The sequence below is a fragment of the Xiphophorus hellerii genome, chromosome 4, assembly GCF_003331165.1.
Source record: "Xiphophorus hellerii strain 12219 chromosome 4, Xiphophorus_hellerii-4.1, whole genome shotgun sequence".
In the NCBI taxonomy this organism is placed as follows: domain Eukaryota; kingdom Metazoa; phylum Chordata; class Actinopteri; order Cyprinodontiformes; family Poeciliidae; genus Xiphophorus; species Xiphophorus hellerii.
Window position 1 is genome coordinate 23,409,323 of NC_045675.1, and position 22,711 is coordinate 23,432,033.

Below are 22,711 nucleotides of genomic sequence, written 5' to 3' on the forward strand. Positions count from 1 at the left end.
AAAATGTCATTAAGTTATTAAAACTAGAAATAAGACGATAAATAATTTATTAAATCTATTATATTTGATATAATTCTACATTATATCACATTTAATTTTTGAAATCCAAAACTAAATGTTTTGGTTTCGTCTTTAAAACTATTATTTCATAATATTATTTAAGTTATTTAATTATCTGTCCATCAAGAACTAATTTAATCTATAAACAAATGGCTGTAAAAAATATGCTACAAACTTTTACCACACACAAGAGACACAAATATAACTACTTAGCTCATGACAATATAAAGCAAATTTAAAGGACTACGCTTCTCTGCTGCTACCACTAGTCTGAAACTGAAGATGCCGAGCTACAAGCAGCTCTAATAAAAAAAAAGAAGGAATAACAACAAATAACTGCTATTTAAATTTAATTAAATGATTAGATCCTGTTATTCATTGTTGTTTTAAAATTTATTGTGGAGAGTGTGGTGCGGTAAAATTATTTACTTGTGAGTATAACACAAGAATCTCACACAAGCTTAGGGTTGAAGATATTAGACTCAAATATTGTTTTCTTAATATGAGATTCATTTGAGGCATCTTCAGTACAATTTGAATATAGCATCGAAGGATTGAACTAGTTCACTGTAACGTCAACAAACCTGCAGTTCTGCACAATGGGTGAGTAGGCAGCTGCATATTCAATAATGATTTTCCACCCCAGTTATATAAGGTTTGCAGGCTTTCAATAAAATCAACGTTAACCCTTAAAAATATATCTAAATGTCTTTCAAAAGAAAAAAAATATTTTTTTTGTCCCAAAGTTGCTGTCTGTCCATCCTCCTGTCTGTATGTAATATTTTACCAGATAAACATGAAACTCCAAAACCTTCTTGATAATTCATTCAAAAAGAAATATGAATCATGCATTTTTAAAATAAACTATTTTATTTTGTTCACTTCAGATAATTGTAGATTACATACAATCCACAAAAACGTTTAGTAATCACAAAGTCTGTGATTATTATAAAATGGTAAAGTATCCCAACAGGTCAAATAAATAGTTTCTATTTCCAAAGAGAGTTTATTTTGGGGGCGGGGGGAGACTTGCCCTCACTATGCAGGATTAAGTCTTTGTAGCGCTTACACATTTTTTTCAAAGCTACCACACCCTAGAGAGTTATTTTCTCTGTCTCATAAATATCTGGCTTGCAGTCATGTAACAAATAAGAAGTGCTGCTCTTCCTGACTGAAGTTTTTATCTTTCACCCAGTACTTTTAATCTGTCCAGGTAGAATAGCCAAGCAATTATAAAAGGATTGATGCAATTCCTAAACCCAAGTGCAATCCTGTCTAAGTTCAGAACAAAATGTTTTGTCACGTTGTTGGATATAAACAGTACGGGACATCTGGTAGTTTTGGGTTGTAGTTTGACCAATGGGCTTTAAATGAAAAACTTTTAAAATAAAAAAAGATACACTTATATATAAATCATAGGTTTTCATTTTGTAGCGTTTTTTGTGAAGGCGTAATGCTTATTTCAAACCGCTAGGTGTCAGTAAAAACTGTACTCTCCCATTTGCTCACACACATCGGGATGTGGTTGTTTACAAAAGTATTCACCCTCTTATTACTTCATCAGACTTACCCATCGTTTTGTAAATATACACACATTATCTCCCCAAAGAATCTGGATTGATCTGCATGTAAACTGGACCTCGTGTGTTCCTCAAATTCCCAGAACCTGTTTTGCTTCTGTGCTCAGCCCCTCTGCACCTGGGGCTCCTCAAACTATTTTTCTAGGAAATATCTGCCAAGATCCACTCGCGGTTTCCTGCCTGTGCTCGCACTCATCCTGACCATCTGCTGAGGCTTCAGTGCAAAAACAATGTATTCACTCTCAGATTATTACATTTTTTGTTGTTGGGCATTTTAATAAATTATTAATCTATATACTAAATATAACTTCTCTGCACATTAAGGTTTTTCACAACTTTTGTTATTTTTAAGTGCTTTAAATTCCAGTTCGTTTCATGTGTTTCTTTACTGAGACGGAGTCCATTAGAGTTAAAAAGCAGCGATGTTAAATACACATTCATTTTATCTAAGGTTTGTGGTTTAGAATCAAACTTCATTTTTACTGTACTGTGTATCTAACCTCTGTTTTACTAGTTAATTTCTCTGCTACTTTCAAGTTATAACCAGAATGTTTAATCCTGCTAAAATGCATCACGAGCATACAACATATAACTAGTGCCACATGCGCGTAATGTTTGAAATTATAATTCAGCATATAATTTGTTTGAGCATTTTACTAATTGTTTTTATATTTTACTAGCTTTCCTTCTTAAAAACTGGTCTATTTCATGTATAAAGATGTCTTATATCCATCTATTATTTTCCATTTCTGTGCAGTGGCTCATCTGACCCAGAAGGGGAATCTAAACATCCACCATCAGTGAAATGCTCCAGGTGTGAATAGAGATTTAGTCTGTTCAGCTTTTATTATTTTGAAGTTATTATTTACAGCCTCTGCAGACAGTCGTTCTGTCACCTAAAATCTCACGTAAAATACATGAAAGTTTTTGATTGGAATGGGACAAAAGGTTTATATAGTTTAAGTGCTACGGATGATTTTTCAAGGGAGTTCTGGGTTTACCTCAGGATCTCCCCCCCACTACATGAAGATCCTCTAAAGGCAGGCAGCCAGGAGGCATCCTGATTATTTGGTCAAACTATTTAAGCTGTGTTAAACCCTCTCAAGGCAAACCCATAACAGGAACACAAAAAAGGAACAAATTTTACTTGATGGTGATGTCATGCTGAGCTTCTGTAGAAGTGAGAGCTACTCACTGACATTCCTGAGATATTATCAGGCTGGTCACTGTTGGAGCTCTTCCCTCCGATCTGAAACAAGCAATGAATGAAGGCTAAGGTCATGAAAGGAATTGATGTTCCCTTTCAAATCTTCAACTTTGGTAAAAGAAATAGCTAAAATCCTGGATTCATCTTTCTGCAAACGTTATTGTTGCAAAATTTCTTTTTTTTTTAATCAGAATTAAACATGTCACTCCAGACTGCTTTACTTTATATCTATTTGTACAAATAAAAAAAGGAGTTCCTGCTCATAAAATATGGGTTTGAAATATGTGTTTGAGTAGGTTAATGTGTAGGTTCTCCGTAGGAAAAACCTGAAGAGTAGTTTTTATTAAAATTGTCAAAAACTTTTCACAGCCTACATTTGCCAATAAGACAGTGTTTTATTGTCTTACAACATTTCAGAGGGTTTAATTCTTTAACCGTTCTTTGCAGAATCTCAATAGATTCTCTCAAGTTCTGGGTCTTCCCAACTCTCTTATTTAGTATTTAGATCTGGAACTTCTTTAAAATGACACATTTTAAAGAAATCATCATGCCTTGCAGAGAAACATCCCAGGAGGTTCACAGATCCTGCAGCAAGAAAACAGTGGAGCTTTTCCACATCTTTTGTTTTATGCCTGATCCACCTGAAAAGTTTTTTTAATGAAAAGTTCAAGTTTTATCTCATCCAACCAAGGCAGCTGATATGAGTTGATATTTGCTATTGGTTTAGCAAATATGGCAGATATGTTTTTTTTTTATGTATTTTCCTTGCAGGCCCCCTAGAAACAGTTGGCACAAAGATAATGGTTGTCATGGAGATTTAGCAATCCCAAGATGCCACATATGGAGATCAACACACATCTGCTGTAACTAAATCCAATGTTCTCTCGTCTTGCCCACTTTGAAAGGTTGCTAAGAGAATTTTGGATCTGTGCTCTGTGGCTTACACGCCAGAAAATCATGAATTCATGGATTACTGATTAAAAGTTCTCCAATCAACTCCAGTCAAAAAAATAACATTAATTGCAAAGATAATTTAGTTCACATTTTAACTAAATCATTACTATTTAGTAAATAGTAACTATTTACTATTCGGTAAATCGAATAGTAAATAATCTAATATTTACTACGTAAATATTTACTAAGTAAATATTTACTATGTAAATAGTAAAATATTTAGTAAATAATAAATATTTACTAAATATTTACAATTTACTAAATATTTTACTATTTTGTAAATAGTAAAACATGTACAAAAGATTTGAATATATTTAGTAAATATTAACATGTGAATAATTACTGGTGATTTTGTACAAAAACAACGATGATTTAATGTGGTGTGTACCTTTTGCTGTCTTCCTGGTGTTTCCCTGAGTTCTTTAAATATTTCTGTTATTTTGTGATTAAAATTCTTTGTTTTATCACTCCACTGCATTTGGGTCCTCTTCAATCCTCGCTGGTTTTTAGCACACCTTGACAAGAGGTACATTTTTAATGGTACTGCAAAGCCAGAGGTTTATATTTTCGTTTATTTGAAAAAAAAAAAAAAAAAAACAATTTCATGACATATATGTCATATGTGTATATGACATACATACGTAATATATGTCATGACATATATGTCATGACATATTTGAAACAAAATATAATATTGGTGAATTAGTAATGAAAAATCCGGGCAGATATTTGCACTTGAACTGGCAGAATGGTGTGTGACTTTACACACAGCTGCATAGTCACAACAGACGCTCCATGATGACAACAATGGACAAAGGACATGAGTCACACTCAATTACATACTGTTTCTTTTTTCAGAAAAGTAAAGAGTCATCTCTCTCTCTCTCTGTAATGCAAAAAGCACACACAGACACGCGGCAGTCGGAATGAAACTGAAAATATGAAGTATGAAAAGCTACGTTTAATTTCAATTGTCAAACCTAGAGCTGAAAAGTGCGGGACCTACAAAATCACAAAACACAGGAAAAGTCAACATGAACATGTCATCTCCCAATCGAAAAGAAAAATTTGGAATAGATGAAAAACAAAATTCTTGACCTCTGTCTGTAAAAGGTTACAAACCAATTTTGATGTGTTTGGAAACCAATTAACCAAAGTGAGGGCCATTATCCACAAATTGAGAAAACATAGTACCGTGGCGATTCTTCCCTGAAGTGGCCGGCCTACAAATATTCCTCCAAGAACGAATCAATGACTCGTTCAGGAGGCCATGAAAGAATCCAGAACGTTTCAGTTTAAGGAGTCTGTTCATGATTCATTATTCAAAAATAGCTTCCATGGGAGATTTTCAAGGCAGAAACATCTTCTGACTTCTGGAAGGTGTGACGACCAAACATTATACCAGTAGTGTAGTGACTTGTACCGTGACTTTAACGGCTCATTCACAATCAAAACCTTTCCAAAGTGGTTGAACAAATTTTTCAAAGAGGGCCAAGTTGGTTTAAATATCTTTTTTCTTTCAATGAAATCATTTGACCTTTTGCTTCTGCTTTATCCCATTAAGACATTTTAAATACACAGAAAAATTCCAATTATAAAAAAAATTAGATCACTGTAAAGCACAGAAATCCTAAGAGCACAGTCAGCATTTTAACTTGAAATGATTTATGTTTTTGTGCAATATTATGACAGCTGTGTCAGAACAATCTTACATATCCAGTCACTTCTTCTATTTTCACTTCAATGTAAAGTCAAGCCTAAGAAATGGGTTAGTAGATAAGGCACAGCACGATGCAAACCTGTTTTTTCTTCATATTGTGCTTCCCAGGGAAACAACTAACTTGTTTAGCAAAGAGTTTTCAGCTTTTATTTGGATATTAGCTGCTTATAACTCATTATTGTTACTTGACTATGTTCAGGGTAATGTTATTTTTTGGATACAGTGATTATTTTATTTAAATTTTATTAATGGATCTTGGATTTTGTGAAAATGAATTATGCAATTTTCCTTAGGTTTAGGTCAAAAAATGCCTTTAATGACATGGTACACATTTCCTTGTTATGATAATAAATAATAAAAAGTAGCTGAAAACCTGAACTGCAGTCGACGGAGCAACAGAAAGATGCTGTAATACTTTGAGATGATGTTTGGCTCCTTTAAAGGAAAATACAAAGAAATGAGAGATTTGCCCAGTGCTGTAAACGAATTTCATTTCAATCTTCATTATTAATAAAACATTTATAATGTTGCTGATGTTTGTCACAACTTTCAACTTTATATAAAAAATAAGTATCTGTCAAATATCTCTTTCAAACCTAAGTGCTTTAGTTGTTAAATGTTAATAAGTGACATCATGCACATTGTTTTCTGATGCAGTGGCAGGGTGTGAAGGGGTGGGAGGGGGAGGTGTTGTTTACAATGAGCGTGTTGTCATTTTTATCTGTTCCACTGGTGGGCTCTTCTACTCCCATGTCTCATTAGATAGAAATGAATGCACTCATTGTGCTTGAAGAGTTAGCAAGTATCTGCTGCAGCGCTTTCCTAAAGTGACGAAGAGGAGACGGACTGCCTCCCACTGAGAGGAGCAGCCCAGGCCACACGTCCCGCCGACATTAGTGCTAGTCCGGCGGAGATATGCATGACACAGCGAGTGACTTCATCGCTCAGTGATATCACAGAGTTACTGTCACCCTGTATCTTTACTGATTCAGCTGTTCTTACGGTCCTCCCAGGCAGCTGTCCTTTGCAGCTGCACATAGGTTGATAAACTCAGACTCAAAGACTCTGCTCCGTCACCGTTTTCCAGCTGGCGACTTGCTCCTCGTGTGGAGTTTCACGGTTGCACTCTTACTCGGCTCCGCTCCTTCACTGTCTTTGGCTTCGAGTCGGTCAGACGATAAGAGAGTCTCGGCTGAGAAGCGTGCTCTGGTGAGGACGACACAAAAGTGAATGTTGAGCGGAGAAACGGCGAGAGCAAACGTTAAAGCAGTGACGTGAGGTTAATATGGTGACGGAGGACCTGGGACAAACTGCTCTTCAACTGTTCTGCACATAGTTTTTGTTAATGACGATTTATTTTAAGGCCAGAAACAGGACGTTTGGTTGAGGTTGAACACCACTCTGCCCCAGGTATGACTGTGAGTAAACAACCGGTTATAAATGTTATGGAGAGAAGTTGGATACAGAACAGAGTATTCTACCTAGTTTTCATTCTGGTAGCATCTGAACCTGACCTGTCAAAGGTACAACAACAAAACTTACTGTGGGTTTTCAACACACCTATTGCCCCCACCCAACACAGAATCAACGGAGAGATAAAAGAGTAAAAACTTTCACAGATTTCCCGACTTTTAGCGTCAAAGATTCGTGTTCAGCACACGTTCAACTGCAGGGCATTTTGTCAGCTAAATAAGAAATCAAATAGTAAAAAAGAAAAAAAAAAGGTTGTTAAAGCAGAAATCTGTCAAATCTGGCACAACAGAGAAGCACCTACAGCAAAAACAACACCCTTATGTGGGGAAGTAGATGATTTTGTGGCCTTTGGTGCAATGAAAAAGCTGCCAACGCATCACAGAGTTTTGGTTGAACTTTTTCAGCCCTTGAAGTGAGTTTTTATTTTATTTCGTAATATGTGGTGAGTTTGATGATTCACATGAGCAGAACTCAACACAGGAGGGCACTTAATTTATAGAAATGTAGCTTTGCTTTTCTGACACAAAATCAAACTTTTAGGGATTTTTTATTTTTTTTAAATTTTTTTACGCGAGGTTCTGTGAAGTGCGTCGGTACCTTAACTAGAGTAGACAGGAATATTAAATTTGAAGGATACTCATAATTACACAGACATTTTACAATGGTGCAATCCATCTAATTATCGGTAGGTCATAAACTGGAAGACATTTGCTTCATTGCTTAGTTTGCTTTTGTTTTCTGCACATACAGTCATAATTCCAGGGATATTCCTTCAAAACAGCAGCGAACACAAGCTGCTTTTCTCTGGTGAGATAGGAGGACCTCTCTCTAAGCAGGGACATATGATAACAAACCTTTGGTTCGATAAAAAAAAACAACAAAAAAAGAATATTTAGAAAAGACAAGATCAGTGTGCAAAGACCAACAATCTACCTCAAGATGCAGAACTGAAATCTTTGCAGTTTTTGCTGCCAGTAGCAGAATATGAAAGCAACTTTACAGTGAATTAAGAGGGGATACCAAACATCAGCTTTACAGATAAATAATAATAATAATAATAATAATAATAATAATAATAATAATAATAATAATAATAAAATGTCTGACCTAAATATGCTGGGTCCAAAAGTAAAGAAGTAGGTCATCAAAAGTAGCCTTGTCTGTCATCTGAAAGATAATCTACTAGTTTAAGATATTGACTCCATAAGCCAATATTTTGTCTCACATGGTGAAATTATCTTATGTGTGAACTGAATCTCTATGGGCATCATAAAGGAAACTGACTTTCAAATCGAGGCACTTTCTTCACACTTTCACAGGAATGAATAAATGCATTAAAGTTTATACCAATAAAACTTTCTTACAATCCTCAACCATTATGCCTTAAACATGTTTTACTCATAGCTTTGAAGCTAAGCATTTCTGGCTCACAATTCAAACAGGAACCTTAACTGTATCTGATGTTCCTCACCACTTTCCGGGACTTGTCCCTGTGCTCCTCTCTGTGAGCGGGCAGGGAATGAAGAGGCGGAGGGGAGCGGGCGTTTGGGTGGAGCGGCCGTGGAGACGGCCTTTCAGTTCTGGTTCTCTCTGAGTTGGATGGAGATGGCGAGTCCGCCTCTGGCCTGTTACTGGGAGAGTGGCTGCAGTGGCGACTGGACTCTCTGCTGTTTTTTTTGCCGCTCCTTATTGAGGGCCAATCTAAATCTTCCTCAGCCCGGGTCCCGTTTCTCCCGTGGGAAAATCCTCGCAGCTTCGCTTTACGCTCCAACAGGCTGTTCAGGAAAGTGGCATCGTAGTCCCTTTCCTGAGAGGAATTCGATGGTGGATCCATTTTGGGGGGAGGTGGCTCGGCCCTCTCCCTTTCCTGTGTGTTCCCCCTCTTTTTGGGAGAAGGTAGAGGGCTTATGTTGTGTTTGCTTTTATGGCTTGCTCTGGTATGCCCTTCATGCTCACTGTTGTCGTCAAGCTCATCCCCATTGCTGTAATAATGCTGAGGAGGACCCTTGCGATGGGAGGGATATCCACCATACTCCAGCACCTCCATCTCATACTCCACCATTTCTTCTTCTCTCCGTTCTGCTCCTCTGCCTCCTCTCTTCTTGTAGGTAGTAGCAAACTCCTCCAGTTCATCCAGAGAGACGGTCCGTCCCGAAGAGTGATACGTCTTCCTCTGCAGATGTTCTGAACGAGGGTTCCACCTACAAAACGTCACAGAAGGTTACTGCATTCTTGTTTTTAACAATAAAGCCACCCCAGGATTCACATGTTTCCTTCACCTGTCATGTTTGTCTTCATCACTCGAGTTCTGTTGCCTCTGACTTCGGGTGATCCTGTGCGATTGAGAGGAAGACGGCGGGTCGTCACTGTATCGCCGTGGAAGCAGAGGCTCATCCTGGCTGTCGAGGTGGTCTGAGTCAGGGTCGTGACGGTAGCGATGAGGCGATGAGGGGTTCCTACGGTGGCGCTGCAGGTCTGGACTGCGGTTCTCACGGTAACTGTGTGGTTCTGGGGAGGAGTCTCGATCAGGGATTGCGGGCAGAGCTTTTTTCTGGACATTCCTGAAAGTTTGGTGGAAGTTGGTGTCTCCTTCGTGGAGGGAGCTCAACTCCGACTGATTACAGGCTGGATAGATTTAAAAAGAATTAATTAAATATTATAATAAAAGGAATCATTAAAAAGAATCTTTGCAAAAGAGCGTACAGGGGTCTAAGAAAGTCAAAAGTCTGGAAGAAAAATGACCAGAGGTTGTGAATAAGATTTGTGTAAAACCAATCAGAGAGGCTGGCATGCTCATCTGCTACATTTACACATGTGCACAACAGGAAACCCAACAGGCAGAACATTTGAGAGTGGAGAGGCATGCTGCGACAGGCTGAGGAAAATAGGAATCCTAAATGAAACTATGCCACAAAGCAGATAGCATCAGCAGGCCTGAGTAGCAAAGCTGCAGAGTGGGTTTACTGAGCTTACACTGTTTGCTGTTGGACCCAGAAGGGTTGAAGTGAGCCAGCTGTTTCTCTACATACTGCAGCACCCTGAGAGAGTTTTGATCCTGTGATGAAGGTACGCGGTAGGGAATCCCTACAGCTTGCATGGGCATCGGAGATACTGCAACAGTCACAATTGTAAGAGACTACTTTCAGACAGCGGTACTTAGCAAGCACGAGTGATGCCGAATGTGGCCTTTGGTTCGTTTACAACGAGCTGGCACTGTCACCAGAATCTGCTACTTCTGCAAACTGTCTGCAACAAAAAGGCAGGAAATCCTAGTTCCAGTGAATTTGTATATTTTGTTTTGATTTATGCCACAAATACAACCTGAAACTGCTCCACTGACTGGTGTTGAGGTGACCAGAGTCAGACCAGTTATAGATGGGACTGTTTGGTGGAGAATCAGCAGATTCAAAGTGTAATTTTGCTTCACTAATGGCACATTTTGATAAGACAGTTTTTACTAATAAAGACTGAAAGTGCGGATTATGTGTAATGTCAGAATGATAATAGAAAGAACAGAAAGTGTGGGATTTGCAAAAATTTGATATAGGAACTTGTGAATCAAACTGCAATTGGTTCATTTCTCATTATGGCGCTTAATTCAGCAGCCAATAAAATTCTTAATCTGAGGCATATTTTGAATTTCACCATACGATTTTACAGTAGTCAATAAGATTTGGCTGATTAACATTAACAGAGATGCATCCAACAATATTTAAGCAATCACTTCTTTTCCAAATCAGATCTTTTCTAAATATTTTTCAGTTCATATTGAGTCTCAAACCAATAATCTCTTTCTCATAGGAAGACAAGATAAAGGTAACACCTCACCTGCTGCCACTAGAGTCCCATCTGAAGGGGGGACAGTAGACACCTTGTCCACCAGGGAGGGCGGGGCGATGGGGATCATGGCTGGAAGTCCAGACACAAAGTATGGAGGGTAGGCTGGTGTCTGAGGGGTGGAGGCGCCAGTCTTTATGCCTTTACCAGCTTCATACACTAAAAAAGAAACAATTATACTCACTTCCAAAATAAGAAAGCAGTCTTTTTTTTTTTTTTAGTCGGCATCATTAATCTTGGCATGAATTGCGTCCCAGTCCGAGTGTGTGTTTATGCTCACGGTGTCGGGGGCAGCAGCACGTGTCGGGGCAGCACCAGCAGCTGACGTAGCAGCAGCAGGAGTGGGGACAGCACTGACACCAGCAAACTCCAACCAGGAGCAGGAACAACACGCTGCCGAGCACCACGGCCACCACAAACGCCCACTCTGCAGGGACACACAGACAAATACATGCTTGTCATAATATCTGCTTAAGAATCAGGGCCTGATTCTGCTCTAGTATTTTTTCTAGAGGATGCCACGTTGTCATCTAACATGGCGGTTTACAACCTCGTCGAGTTTGGGCAGATGTGTAAATGCTTAACAGGGAAAACTTGATAACTTAGTTATATTCAATAAAACAACTCTTTTTGTTTTTTGTTTTCACTACCAGCTTGAACTTTTGCACTTCTGTCCAGGGATCAGACGTTTTATTTTTATGTACATCCTCAGTGCAACTGTTTTTTGACAACCTCGCTCCATATAAACATCAGCAAAATGAGGATTACTCTTTTAAATCAACTGACTAATTTGTTAGATTATAAAGCAACACTGGCTGGTGACCCGCCAAAAATACTTCCCACCTCTCAGTCGTGTGACCACAATGGATAAATGTTGCAAACCTGTGCTGCAACACACACATGAATCCCAGCACCACACAACACCGTAGTGCTACCAACACCATGGCTGCTACATTTTATTGCAATTTATAAATAATGTTTGAGTCACATGATTTGTGTCAGCAATCAACACCATTTTGCTTTTAATTTTCGTGACCAAAATAGCTGCTGTCAAGCTGAGAGAGAACTGTGTCACTTTAGATGAGACAACTAAATGGCAGCAGAGTGATAACATTGTTTTAAAACCTTCGTATCAAATCAGTTAAGTGTTTTAATGAACATATGGAACGAGAGATCTCCAAGGAAAGAACGCTAGATTTAAAATGTGACCAAACCAACTATCATCACATTGTCTGTGACAGAAACAAGAGGTAAACATTTTACAGACAAACAGAGGAATAACCAACTTGCAGAAATGTAAGTCTTTTTCTACCTTCTTTAGAAATTCGAACAAATGACAAAAAAAAGAGGTCATTTTGCTCAATATTTTCTGAGTGTAACAGTACAGACATGATGCGTGCAATCAGTGCAGCTGATAGACCACATCTGCTGCCTCCGTCCACGGAGACTACACAAAAAAAGGGGAAGGAGAGGGAAGATAAGGAAACCTTCAACAATGTTATGTTCCGCTCGGCATTCTCTCGCTGTCTCGTAAACACAGCCAGCGGCCACGGCTGCCGAACACACACTGACAGGAAGCCTGCTCCTGCTGCAGGAAGGAAAAGGGCAGTTTATGCTGCTCTCTACAACACTGAAGATCTGTGGCCGTTTCAGATAAATAACTCGTAATGTGATCTGATTTACAGTCACCGGGACGCCTACGCCAACACACGATCTCGCTTAAGCGTTTTTAGCCCCCACAGAAACCTGTGCGTGAGTCACTGCAGATAACACTCATCGACACAACGCTTGCAGCTGAAATAAGCAACTTCTAACCATCCAGCCTCAGAGTCAGATCACGTCACATTGGGAGTATTTCAACACCGTTCCTTCGGTTCGTCGATCATAAACATGTGTGACATAAGCCAAACTCCCCCTCCTTTTCTAGCTGCTGCCTTTTTACAGACCTTTAACCAAATGCAGTGGGATGACATGCTAACCCGAGCCATAAATAACTGTAATGACCATAATAACTGTTTTCCAGCACTGCTCATCTTGGTGGGAGCAACGGCCAGCTCATTATTTGATGGGTGTGGACCAGCCTGTTATCTAGAAACTGGCTCTGTTAAAGTGTCCTTGGAGCTAATTCACACAAAAAAATCTGTTGTGTTATCTATAAAAAAAAAATATCAAGAAAATAGAACATTGCACATGATGAGCATGCTTATGTGTGGACAATTATTTATTTTATTTTTGTGGCCCATTTGTAAACCTGATTACAAGATGTTTTGGGAAAACTAAGATAAAAAGTAACCGATATGATGTCAGCCATCTACAAACTAACTTTTGATTTTAATTTAGCAGACGATCTAGAAATTGTCCTTTGTCTGTTATCAGACAAAGCCAGAAGAAGCCAAGATGCGGTTTAAAGCCAGAAGGGTTAGCATGAACGAAAGAAAGCAGGTAAAGAGTAGAAGACATTATGCCCCGACTGTACCTGGCATAATCTTCAAATCAATGTCAGGCAGGAGATCTTCAGGCACACCTGAGAAACCTGGAGAGAGACAGAGCAAAGGTGACCAGAGCAGAGGAGAGCGGATGGAGTGAATCAAATCAAGTGATTGGTGTAATTAGGTGGAAGTATGCAAGCATGCCATAAAGCATAAACACAGCAAAACGGGAAGAAAGAGGGAGAGAGAGAGAGAGAGCTGACAGGTCAAGGAATGAAAAGTAGGACATGTTTTGTCTGGTTTCAGAAAACCGATATATCAGAGCTGCTGATGAGAGCAATCAGCACGTCTTTTCTGATTTTAAAGGTCTTAAAATGTCATCTGTCTGATAGTAGCACAGACTGAAACTCAAAATTATTCCCATGAAGATAAACAGGCAGGACCCGTGAGAAAGGAAGAACTGTAGACATCCCAGATATGAACATTTCTTCAGTTCTCAACAGGCAGCGAAAACCTTTTCTTAACCCTTTCAGGCATAAATTATGATCTTTTGTGTCAGGATTTTTTTCCAATTTTTTTTTTATTTTCTTAAGGCATAGAAAAAAAGTAGGAAATTTTTTTTGTAAAAATGTTTTTATTTTATTTTTTTAGGTGATCAATTGTAATTTTCTCCATATTCAAAGTTGTCATTTGAAAAATACATCAGCAATACTGTTCTTTAGGGATTATCTGATGATCACAATATTTTTTTACCTGCAAAAAAAATGCAGGTAAAGGTCCCTGTCCCTGTCCCTCCTTCTCCTGGAAGGACATTTTCAGCTGATGGCCAGTAGTTGATTTTTATGATGCATTAGTGTCCACTTCAGTGGTCTGTGTGCATTTATAACATAAAAATCCACAAGAAGAACAAGAAAATGGCTTTTAGATAGCTGTCCACTGTAGTGACCACTATGCATGAAAGGGTAGGATTTCCCCAAATCTGACCAACAGTCATCTCATCAGGTGTGAATGCACTTTGTAGGTAACCATAATAATTTTAAGTCTTTGTGTTTTTGATTGCAAAATTGCAAAGAGTTGGTCAAAGCTCCTCCGCAATGAAGTTTGCAAGTTTGACAAAGTTATTTAAAAGACAACTGCCTGAATTTATTGGTGCTAAACATTGTTCAACAACATACTCTTTAAAATGTTCTACTACCACAACATTAGAGGCATCAGCTGAGGTACAATATGGAATATTAGAGGCACTTTAAAAAGAAATTTGGTTACAAAGTGCATGTTATGTGTCCAGGGAAGCAAACTGCAGCTTTGTGAGAAGTGAAACCTCCCGTAAAATGTCTGAGATGCAAACAGAACCTGGTATTTAACAGCTGAGGGTGTGAGTATTGGCAGAAAGGACGAAATGAATATTTGCTGTGCCAGAAAAGAGGGCAGCAGAAACAACATGCAAGCTGATCGTAGCCTGACTCCAGCTGACAGTGCACATACCTCACTTAATATCTCTGGCGGGCTCAAACTGGTCTTTGCTGGATTTGAACAATGTTTTTTTCTTCAGTTAAACAACTACAATTTGTCCTTTTGTAGTTTTGCATATTTCAGTTTGTTTTACTTTGCCTGTTTTGTATTTTTTTTTTCTTGGTCATGCGCACTTGGACTGACTGAAACCTGGTGATTCTCTAAAATTGACTTCCACGGAGCTTTAGATTGTTTTTGTGCCCTGCACACGGTGATGTTCATGAACCGCTTCCCTTCCTTCTCTCCGTTTCAAGAAGAAGCATAGAATAGACTTGAGCTTGGATAAAAATAAAAGGTGAATAATGGGAGGAACTGCATGGTTTTAGAAGAAAATGAATCCGGTATCTTTCAACCTTGATGCAATTTTAACCAGCTTTTAACTGGTTTAACCAAAGAGACCATATTAAACAGCTAGTCTTGTACAGTATTCATAGTGCTTGGATATTGGGCCTTACTTGATATAGCTCTGTAAAGTACCAGTCAAGTGTCTATTGTGCCGCTGTGCTCTGCTCTGCTTTCTCTGCATCATTAAATCTTCCCTGCCTTCTTTTCCGTGAGGCGATTTGCTGTAAAGACAAAAGACACCCCGAGCGTGGCCTCCGCTGTTGTTATGGGAACACAACAAGCGCCTCACATGGTGCAGAAGGTCAGGAAATGCACAAATTTTGGGGGCTATTGCGGATTTAGCTCAACACCCAACAACATAGCAAGACTATCTTCTTCTTGTGCTTTTAGTATTACGCTACCTCATCTTTATCACAGTGGAGAACATTCCCGCAGCTTAGAGAAAGCTGCAGGAGCTGCGTCCTGTGAGTCTGTCGAACACCACCCAAATAAAAGTTCAGCCTCTGGAAGCTGAAGGCACCAAACGGTCCAAAAATGTTTCTTGGCAGTCTTTGTGATAATGTTTGCAACTGAACACACACAAAACACACACACACACTTGGCATATTAATTTTAAATGTTGAAGTTTGTTTGATCGAAACTGCAGTTTGGTAGAAACTGAATGCAGTTCTAGTTGTCATGTTCCGTGTTTTTCTGTGTGTTTATTTTGAGTTTCCTGTGTATCTGTGTCTCCGTGTTGTCCTGTCTCCCTTTGATTACTCCCAGGTGTTTCTCATTCCCTGATTACCTCCTGTGTATTTAGTGTCACTCGTCTAATGTGCGCTGAGTCCTTAGTGATACCAGTTGCTACCGACGTTGAGCCCTGGCTTCCACTCAGTCGTGCTGCCTGTGTTTTTGGACTGTTTTGGATTTTTATGTTCATTAAATCATCATTATTCATCTACCTGGTTCCATCTGCGTCTGCCTCACCACCTCAACACCACCATTACATGACACTTGTAGTTTCAAATGAAGGAAGAACTCCTTGTTCTTCAGCCCCTCAATGAGTGGCTCATTTTAAAAATTTTGTTATGCAGAAAAGTCCAGCATACGAGTTTGTTTCCCAGTAAACAGTATGTCACTTAAAAATCTGCATTAAAAAGCATTTTAAAAATGACTGTCAAAGCGGTCACAAAGAATAAAATCCAAAAGTCTAGTGCCGGTAAAAGCATCTATTGAATCGGTGACACTGTTCCAACTGGTATGTCAAGTTGATTTAACAGTTAAGGATTACCTGACAATATTTACAAATAATTTTTTTTATAGATCACACGTTCCTATTTGTTGTTGAAATTCTTTGCATCACAAGGTGATGAAAGAAGCAATAGGAAAGCAGAAATAGCTCACCAAGAACCAGCAGCTCCACCGAAGCTTCATTCTGTCCTTCTATGTCATCAGCTATAGTCACTTGGCAGAAGTACACACCGCTGTCTCCCCACTGGACCTCTCCTATACGCAGATCTGCTGCTGCATGAAAAATGAAGACACAATTTAAAGGCACCGACTCTTTTTTTTTTAACAAACATCCTCTAAAATAAGTGCATTCTGGATTAGTCTGGAATGAAGCGTTTTTAAATTAATTTTTAGTTTCATTTGCACCCTGAAGGACTTATTCTAAACCCAACAACAAAAAAGTTTGATTGTTCTGGAAATATGTTATAAAGTGACTGCTGGGATTATCGCACTCAGTATGTATATTTTCATGAATCAGGGAGAAAAATTGGTCATTAAAATACTCATAGTCATATTAGTCATATAAATAGTCATATATTATTATTAACTTTATATTATTGTATATATTATTACGTTATTCCTATATATTTTGGTTCTGATTATCATTTAAAACAACTTTGTAACTTTTACAGATTATGACCTCATATCAACCAAAATAACTACAAGTGATTTCTTCCTGGTCAATGTTTAATCATATAACTGTAGTTCCTTAGAGTAGAATATGGTAAATCAATCGATGGTCAAAACCTCATGATGCATGAACAGAACCATGGTCAGTATCAATTTGTACTCGGAAAAATACAAAGTAACCAAAATGACAAAGACATGATATGTTGAAAGGGTGAAATAATCACCAGGTAAACCCTGCGCCAAAACACTTTAATGGAAAAAAGAGAATTCTTCTATTTGGTCAACATTTACTTTGTGTACTTAACGTATAATTCAATGTTTTTTCAACCGTTTCAGAAATGGGAGAATATTTTGAGTCGTCCAATGACACTTGTATTATATATTGCTTTGACGGAAGATGATGTTCTATCTAGGTTATTATTTCTAAATAAGAAATAAAACTTTCTTATTTAGAGTGAGATTGATCTGAGGCAGAGCGAAAAATAGGGGAAAAGTTCATGTAATGCAGACTTTTTAAAAAAATTTTATCCCTGATGCTTCTCCTGATACTTCTCGCTTTGCCCGTCTTTGGTCTGATTTCCTCATTGTGAAGCAGAGTATCCACAGCTTCTTCTCTTAGACAGGCGCAAAGAGGATCAGGAAACTTGAAAAATTACTGACAAATACCACTTTAAAGATTTCATGGGGTAACAAGTCCAAAAGAAATAAAGAATGGTTTAAAACTTTTGTGCAGTTTTACAGATTACAACTAAAATGGCGGTGAGAGAAAAGTAGTTATAAAGAAAGGCACTTCTGCAAAAGTAATTATTTCTGTGAACTGAACACGAACACAGGAATTCAACAAGTATTTCCCAGTTCTAGAGGGGCGGTTAGATTTAATTTGTGTGATTAAAATGTGATTTATAGAACTGAAATATCATTGGCTTGCTGACAATCCTGGGTCTCCAACTCTATTGTAAGAGGGTCACATGCATAAATACTTCAGACAGGAAACACTTTGTAGAATTCCCTTCCTTTTCCTGTTGGCCAAGGAAAGACAAGCTGGGACCAGTCTCCGATTCTCTTATAAAATCTGAGTGTCTACATCGCCTTTGGGTTTGTGGATTAACTTTTTAGCTAATGTATGACTGTATCTTCTGAGCCGTGTGTATGAACCGTGAAGTGTTGAGCTTGTTAGCCATGTGATTACCAGAGCACCCGACCCGCCCAGAGCCCACTGAGAGAGACTCCAGACTCCAGCCTCCCTGCGACCCTGAGTAGGATTACATGGGTATGGATGACTGGACGTCTCCAAAGGCAACAAAGGATTTTACGTTTTTTTTATTGGGGGGGGTTAGGTTTGCCAGTTTACAACATTGCTACTCTGAAAAGTAAGACAGGAGGTGGAGTGGGACAAAGAAAAGAGTGTGATGTTGAGGGGGGGAAAAAAGATAAAACTTGGACACAGAAATACATCAGAGGGAACAAACCAGAGGTCAAGATGAATGGAGAGACAGTGTGAAAGCCTTTTCTTTTGTCCAAAAATCCTGGCTCAAGAAGAGAGTTAGAGCTCCGTAAATCTAAGGCCAGCAAACAAGCCTACCTCTCTTTGCTCAATGAGTCTTTTCAGACACACATGCATAAGAACAGTCTGTCCCTTTAGTTAGTCTTTGAAGGACATGATGGCAATACAGCGACACAAAGGGAAAACTAAGGGCAGTGGAATGGCATGTTTACATCGAGAGTTTGCATCCACAGCTGAAACATCACTAGGCAGCAACAATGACCATCACCAGGTGATCAAGGAATGAGGGGATAGTTTCGATGACAGAAATCGGCAGAAGGGGGAACGTCTTACTGTTGATGATGGTAACATCTCTGTTCTTGTAGTACTCTGAGAGCGTGACCGAGGACCCGGATATGGAGGCCACGGTCCTGACGGTCCTCCTGTTGTCGGAGCAGTCGAGGTGGCTCGCAGCGGAGCCCGCCTCGTAGCCTCCGCCGACCCCTCTGCTTCCACTCTGCAGCCCGCCTCCGCCCAGGCCTCCGCTCAAGCTGTCGGGGAAGCTGAACGAGTCCCTCGTGCGGTCCCGGCAGTACGACTTGTAGATCCACTTCACCATAGCGGACTGAGTGGAAACACTGGTGTACTGGCAAGGCAGAACCACTGACTGGAACAGAGTAGCGTACCTCTTCTCATCTCTCACCACCACATGGAGCCCTGAGCATGGAGGAGGGATGACACCTGTAAGGGAAGAAAACATATATAGGTTGGTAGACTGAGGAAGCTGGGATGGTTAAAAGAATAACGTGATTGTATGTTAATGGAGCGTAGAGCATAATCACTAGCAAACTAGTAAATCAGCTCAAAAATATACTACGGTGCTAAGAACTCACATCTTCTAGTAATTATCAATAGTTTTTCAGTTTTTTTTGATGGTCTTTCAAATGTCTTTGGATTAAGTTGTAATAATTGTGTTAATGATAGTGAATTTATAATAACATTTGTGCTTAGTTGCCACAATGATCTTTAAGTCAGAGTTCAGAATAAAAACAACATTATCTCTAATGTATCTGGACAGCAAAAAGATGAATAAAAAGGCAACAAAAGCCCAAAGAAAACCCCTAGAAAGCCTAGAAAATTATGACTCAAAATGCTTAAAGTGAGTACAGAAAAATGTTGCTCATTGGAAGTAAGAAATGCATAAATCAGGACACATTTTGACTAATAGTTGTTGCAACTGTTTGAGCTGCTTGTGTTCGCAGAAACCCAACAGAGCTTTGCTGCCCTGCTGGTCACTTTGCAGCTTCTGACAGCTTCGACTCACAGCATAACATGGAGACTATGCTAAAAATGCTAGGAACTACAGTGAAGCAATAATGTGAGGAAAAAAAGAAAAAGGACCAATAAGACATACACACCCAGAAACATCTGTGCCTGCTGTTCTGCGAATATTTTGATTTGTGAAATATAGGCTACAGGGGGCAAAATGATCCCTACCAGTAAAAATGACTGTGGGCTGAAATGAGAGGAGGTGTGTGAAAACAGATCGCCTGAGGCAATCCGACATACAGTAGGTGATAGTGTGTTTTCTCTCACATTATCACAATTTAAAGAATCAGTTACATTTACTCTCTTATCTTACCTTATAACCTAAGGCTATGAAAGATCTAGATAGGTTGCGCAAAGAAGAAAATCCATCTCACAAGGAGGTGGTAAAAAATATTAATAGAAAAGGAGAATAAACTCTATTTAGTTGAATAATTGCAACGAAACCACATGTCATTTACGGTTGGATTTTTCATTCGGGAATCAAACTACTGCAAGTGACGATATAAACTGCCTGGCTCAAACAGGTAGTTTAAACAGGTGGGGGTTCCTATATCATTTAGTCGTAATTACATTATGTCATTACAAGGGAACACCAGGCACACTCTGTTCTTAAAATGAAAAATAACCTGATAAAACAGATAAAACATTGATTCTCTTATCAAGTTATATAAATGATAAACGCTGAGCATCTAAAATCTTTAACTCAGAGTTGTGGTACTATCCTGCATTTATTAGTTTTCAGCAAAGGAGGACTGGGAGTGTTTTGGATGTTCGTATTAAGGTCTTGTGAGGAAACACTGAGTGTGTTTTTTGGTGCATTGGATCAAACCTGTCTCACTTCAAAAAGATTTAAACAAATTGATTCAATAATCAATATGAGTTGAAGAAATTAGTTAAACTGCTGTTTGCTTTCTATGTTGTACTTTTTTTCCCTTTAACTTTATTTGGCCCCAAAATATTAAGGGAAGATTAATCTCTTTCAGATCTATAATGATATAAACCCATAAATAGAGAAGGTATATTTTGCGCAGAAAATAAACTAAAGACACAGAAGGAAAGCGCAGATTTAAAGTTTTTGATATATTGTCAGTTTCCGACTGTTGTCACTATAAGCAAGAAAACGTATGAAGATTACATCACAAGTATTCCCATACTTTTCTAATTTAATTTCTATAATTTGATGATTAATACTTTTTAATCCTTTCTATAAAGTTCTGTTCATACTTGGTCACATTTTTAGTGTATTTTTAGAGTGCTGTCACATATTTCCTCCAAACAAGCAGAGGTCAGCTCCTTTCTCCGAAAAATCCAGATAAAATGTAGCCTATCTGAAAAAAACAACAACTTTGATCCCCAACCCCCAAAGCTTCTAACCCGACTCATTCACACATGACTTAATCCGAAACAAACAGTCTTGGCAAATGAAAAGCACAGCGAAACTGGCCCCAAACCTCAGTACCCTTAACTAAAACCTGTCTTTGACAGTTTTTCCGCAGGCTGGATCACTTTTTCAGCCTACCTGCCAGAAAAAGGATGAAAATCCGCCACATTTCGGTGGAAACCAGCTTCCAGATCCTCGTGGTAAATATTGTGAATATTGAAGGATAAAAACTTTGTTTTATTTCCTCCTCCGTCTCATCCCGGGATGATGGTACAGGATCGCGGAGACAGTTTATAACGGGACTACAGCGCCCAAGAGGACATCAGTCAAGCTTGGAGAGGCTGAACACTTTCCGATTTGCGACCTTTCATAATAAAGTGATCACTGACGCAGACAGACAAAAAAAAATAAACCACTTGGTTAAAATGTAGCTAATCATTTGCTGTGGAAAACAATAAGTACTCGTGTCGCTATAGGCTTTAAATATAAAGATCAAATTGTGGGATTTCAAAATTTTCCTTAACATGGGTCGTTTAGGACTAGCCTGCAGCACACTTTCCCTCTCTGATTTGAATCTGTTTTACTTTAATTTGAAGATAAAGCTCAATCTGCACATTCCGCAGATTGAGCAAAAATACTTGAGTGTAAAAAACAAAAAGCAAAGGAACAAAAAACAAAAACAAAAAAAAAAAACTTAATTTTATTTTGAAATTGTGAAAATCTTTTTTCCTCAGTAGATAAGAGGCATCTTGGTGCAGCAGGTTGTGAGGCGTCAGGACGCTCCCCCAGTGCAAACAAAAGATGTTGGGAGAGACGGAGAGATGTGAAAATGCCTAGATTGAACCCTGACAACGTGGGTAAATAACCGAATCCATAAATGCACTATATAGAAGTTAGACATGTGTAGGAAAGTCTGCAAAATGAACTTGAAATTATGATATGGACTTCTCGCCAGGGGGGGAGGGGAGGCGGAGCAAAACAAACAAACAAACAAAACTTAAAAAACTAAACAATTAAAACTGGTTAGCTAAATTTCTCACTATTTATCGTTTAATGCTTAATTTGTTCTGTCAATATATAATTTGTTTATATCCATTTTTGATTTAATGGCAAAGTTTATGCTGCATTAGTAAATATCTGCAAAAAATAAATAACTCATTTTTCACTTTGCACATTTGGTTGTTTACAAACCACTTACTTTTTATGCATGTATTAGCAGTTTGTTTTAGGCATTCTCTTTAGACAACAGATTGTCTAAAAAACATTCTAGAGATTCCTTTTTAAATTTAGAAAATTCAGCTTTGAATTTTGAAAGCAGATGCAAAATGGATAATATACAGCTCTGGAAAAACAATTAAAACACAGCTGAAATGATCAGTTTTCTGATTTGACTTTATCTAGGTTTATGTTTGAGTAAAATGGACATTATTTTCATAATGAACTACTGACAACGTCTCTGAAGTTCCAAGCAAATATTTTATATTTACATACAGAAAATG

The 22,711-nt window shown here is 38.4% G+C and overlaps 1 protein-coding gene across 3 annotated transcripts; it reads right to left on the reverse strand.

The window, feature by feature from the left end:
• Nucleotides 1-4,728: 4,728 nt before the first annotated feature.
• On the reverse strand, nucleotides 4,729-21,526 carry LOC116718821 (immunoglobulin-like domain-containing receptor 2). Of its 3 annotated transcripts, XM_032561055.1 has the most exons (10): nucleotides 21,351-21,526; nucleotides 18,857-19,243; nucleotides 16,504-16,623; nucleotides 13,308-13,364; nucleotides 11,112-11,258; nucleotides 10,823-10,990; nucleotides 9,968-10,105; nucleotides 9,274-9,619; nucleotides 8,466-9,195; nucleotides 4,729-6,727 (listed from the first exon to the last, which is right to left on the reverse strand). In XM_032561055.1, exons 1-10 carry the CDS (start codon nucleotides 21,379-21,381, stop codon nucleotides 6,692-6,694), a joined length of 2,160 nt encoding a protein of 719 aa, XP_032416946.1. In that variant the 5' UTR covers nucleotides 21,382-21,526; the 3' UTR covers nucleotides 4,729-6,691. The 3 variants fall into 3 exon arrangements, with proteins under 3 accessions (XP_032416946.1, XP_032416948.1, XP_032416947.1); XM_032561057.1 differs by lacking the exon at nucleotides 9,968-10,105; XM_032561056.1 differs by lacking the exon at nucleotides 13,308-13,364 and having other exon boundaries at nucleotides 21,351-21,525.
• Nucleotides 21,527-22,711: the final 1,185 nt, after the last annotated feature.

Coding starts and splice junctions, on each gene's coding strand:
- LOC116718821 (XM_032561055.1), bottom strand. CDS start 21,381: ATGTGGCGGATTTTCATCCTTTTTCTGGCAG. Junction 9,620..9,967: donor TGGGTCCAACAGCAAACAGT/GTAAGCTCAGTA, acceptor AAATCTATCCAG/CCTGTAATCAGTCGGAGTTG. Junction 9,196..9,273: donor GATGAAGACAAACATGACAG/GTGAAGGAAACA, acceptor GACGTTTTGTAG/GTGGAACCCTCGTTCAGAAC.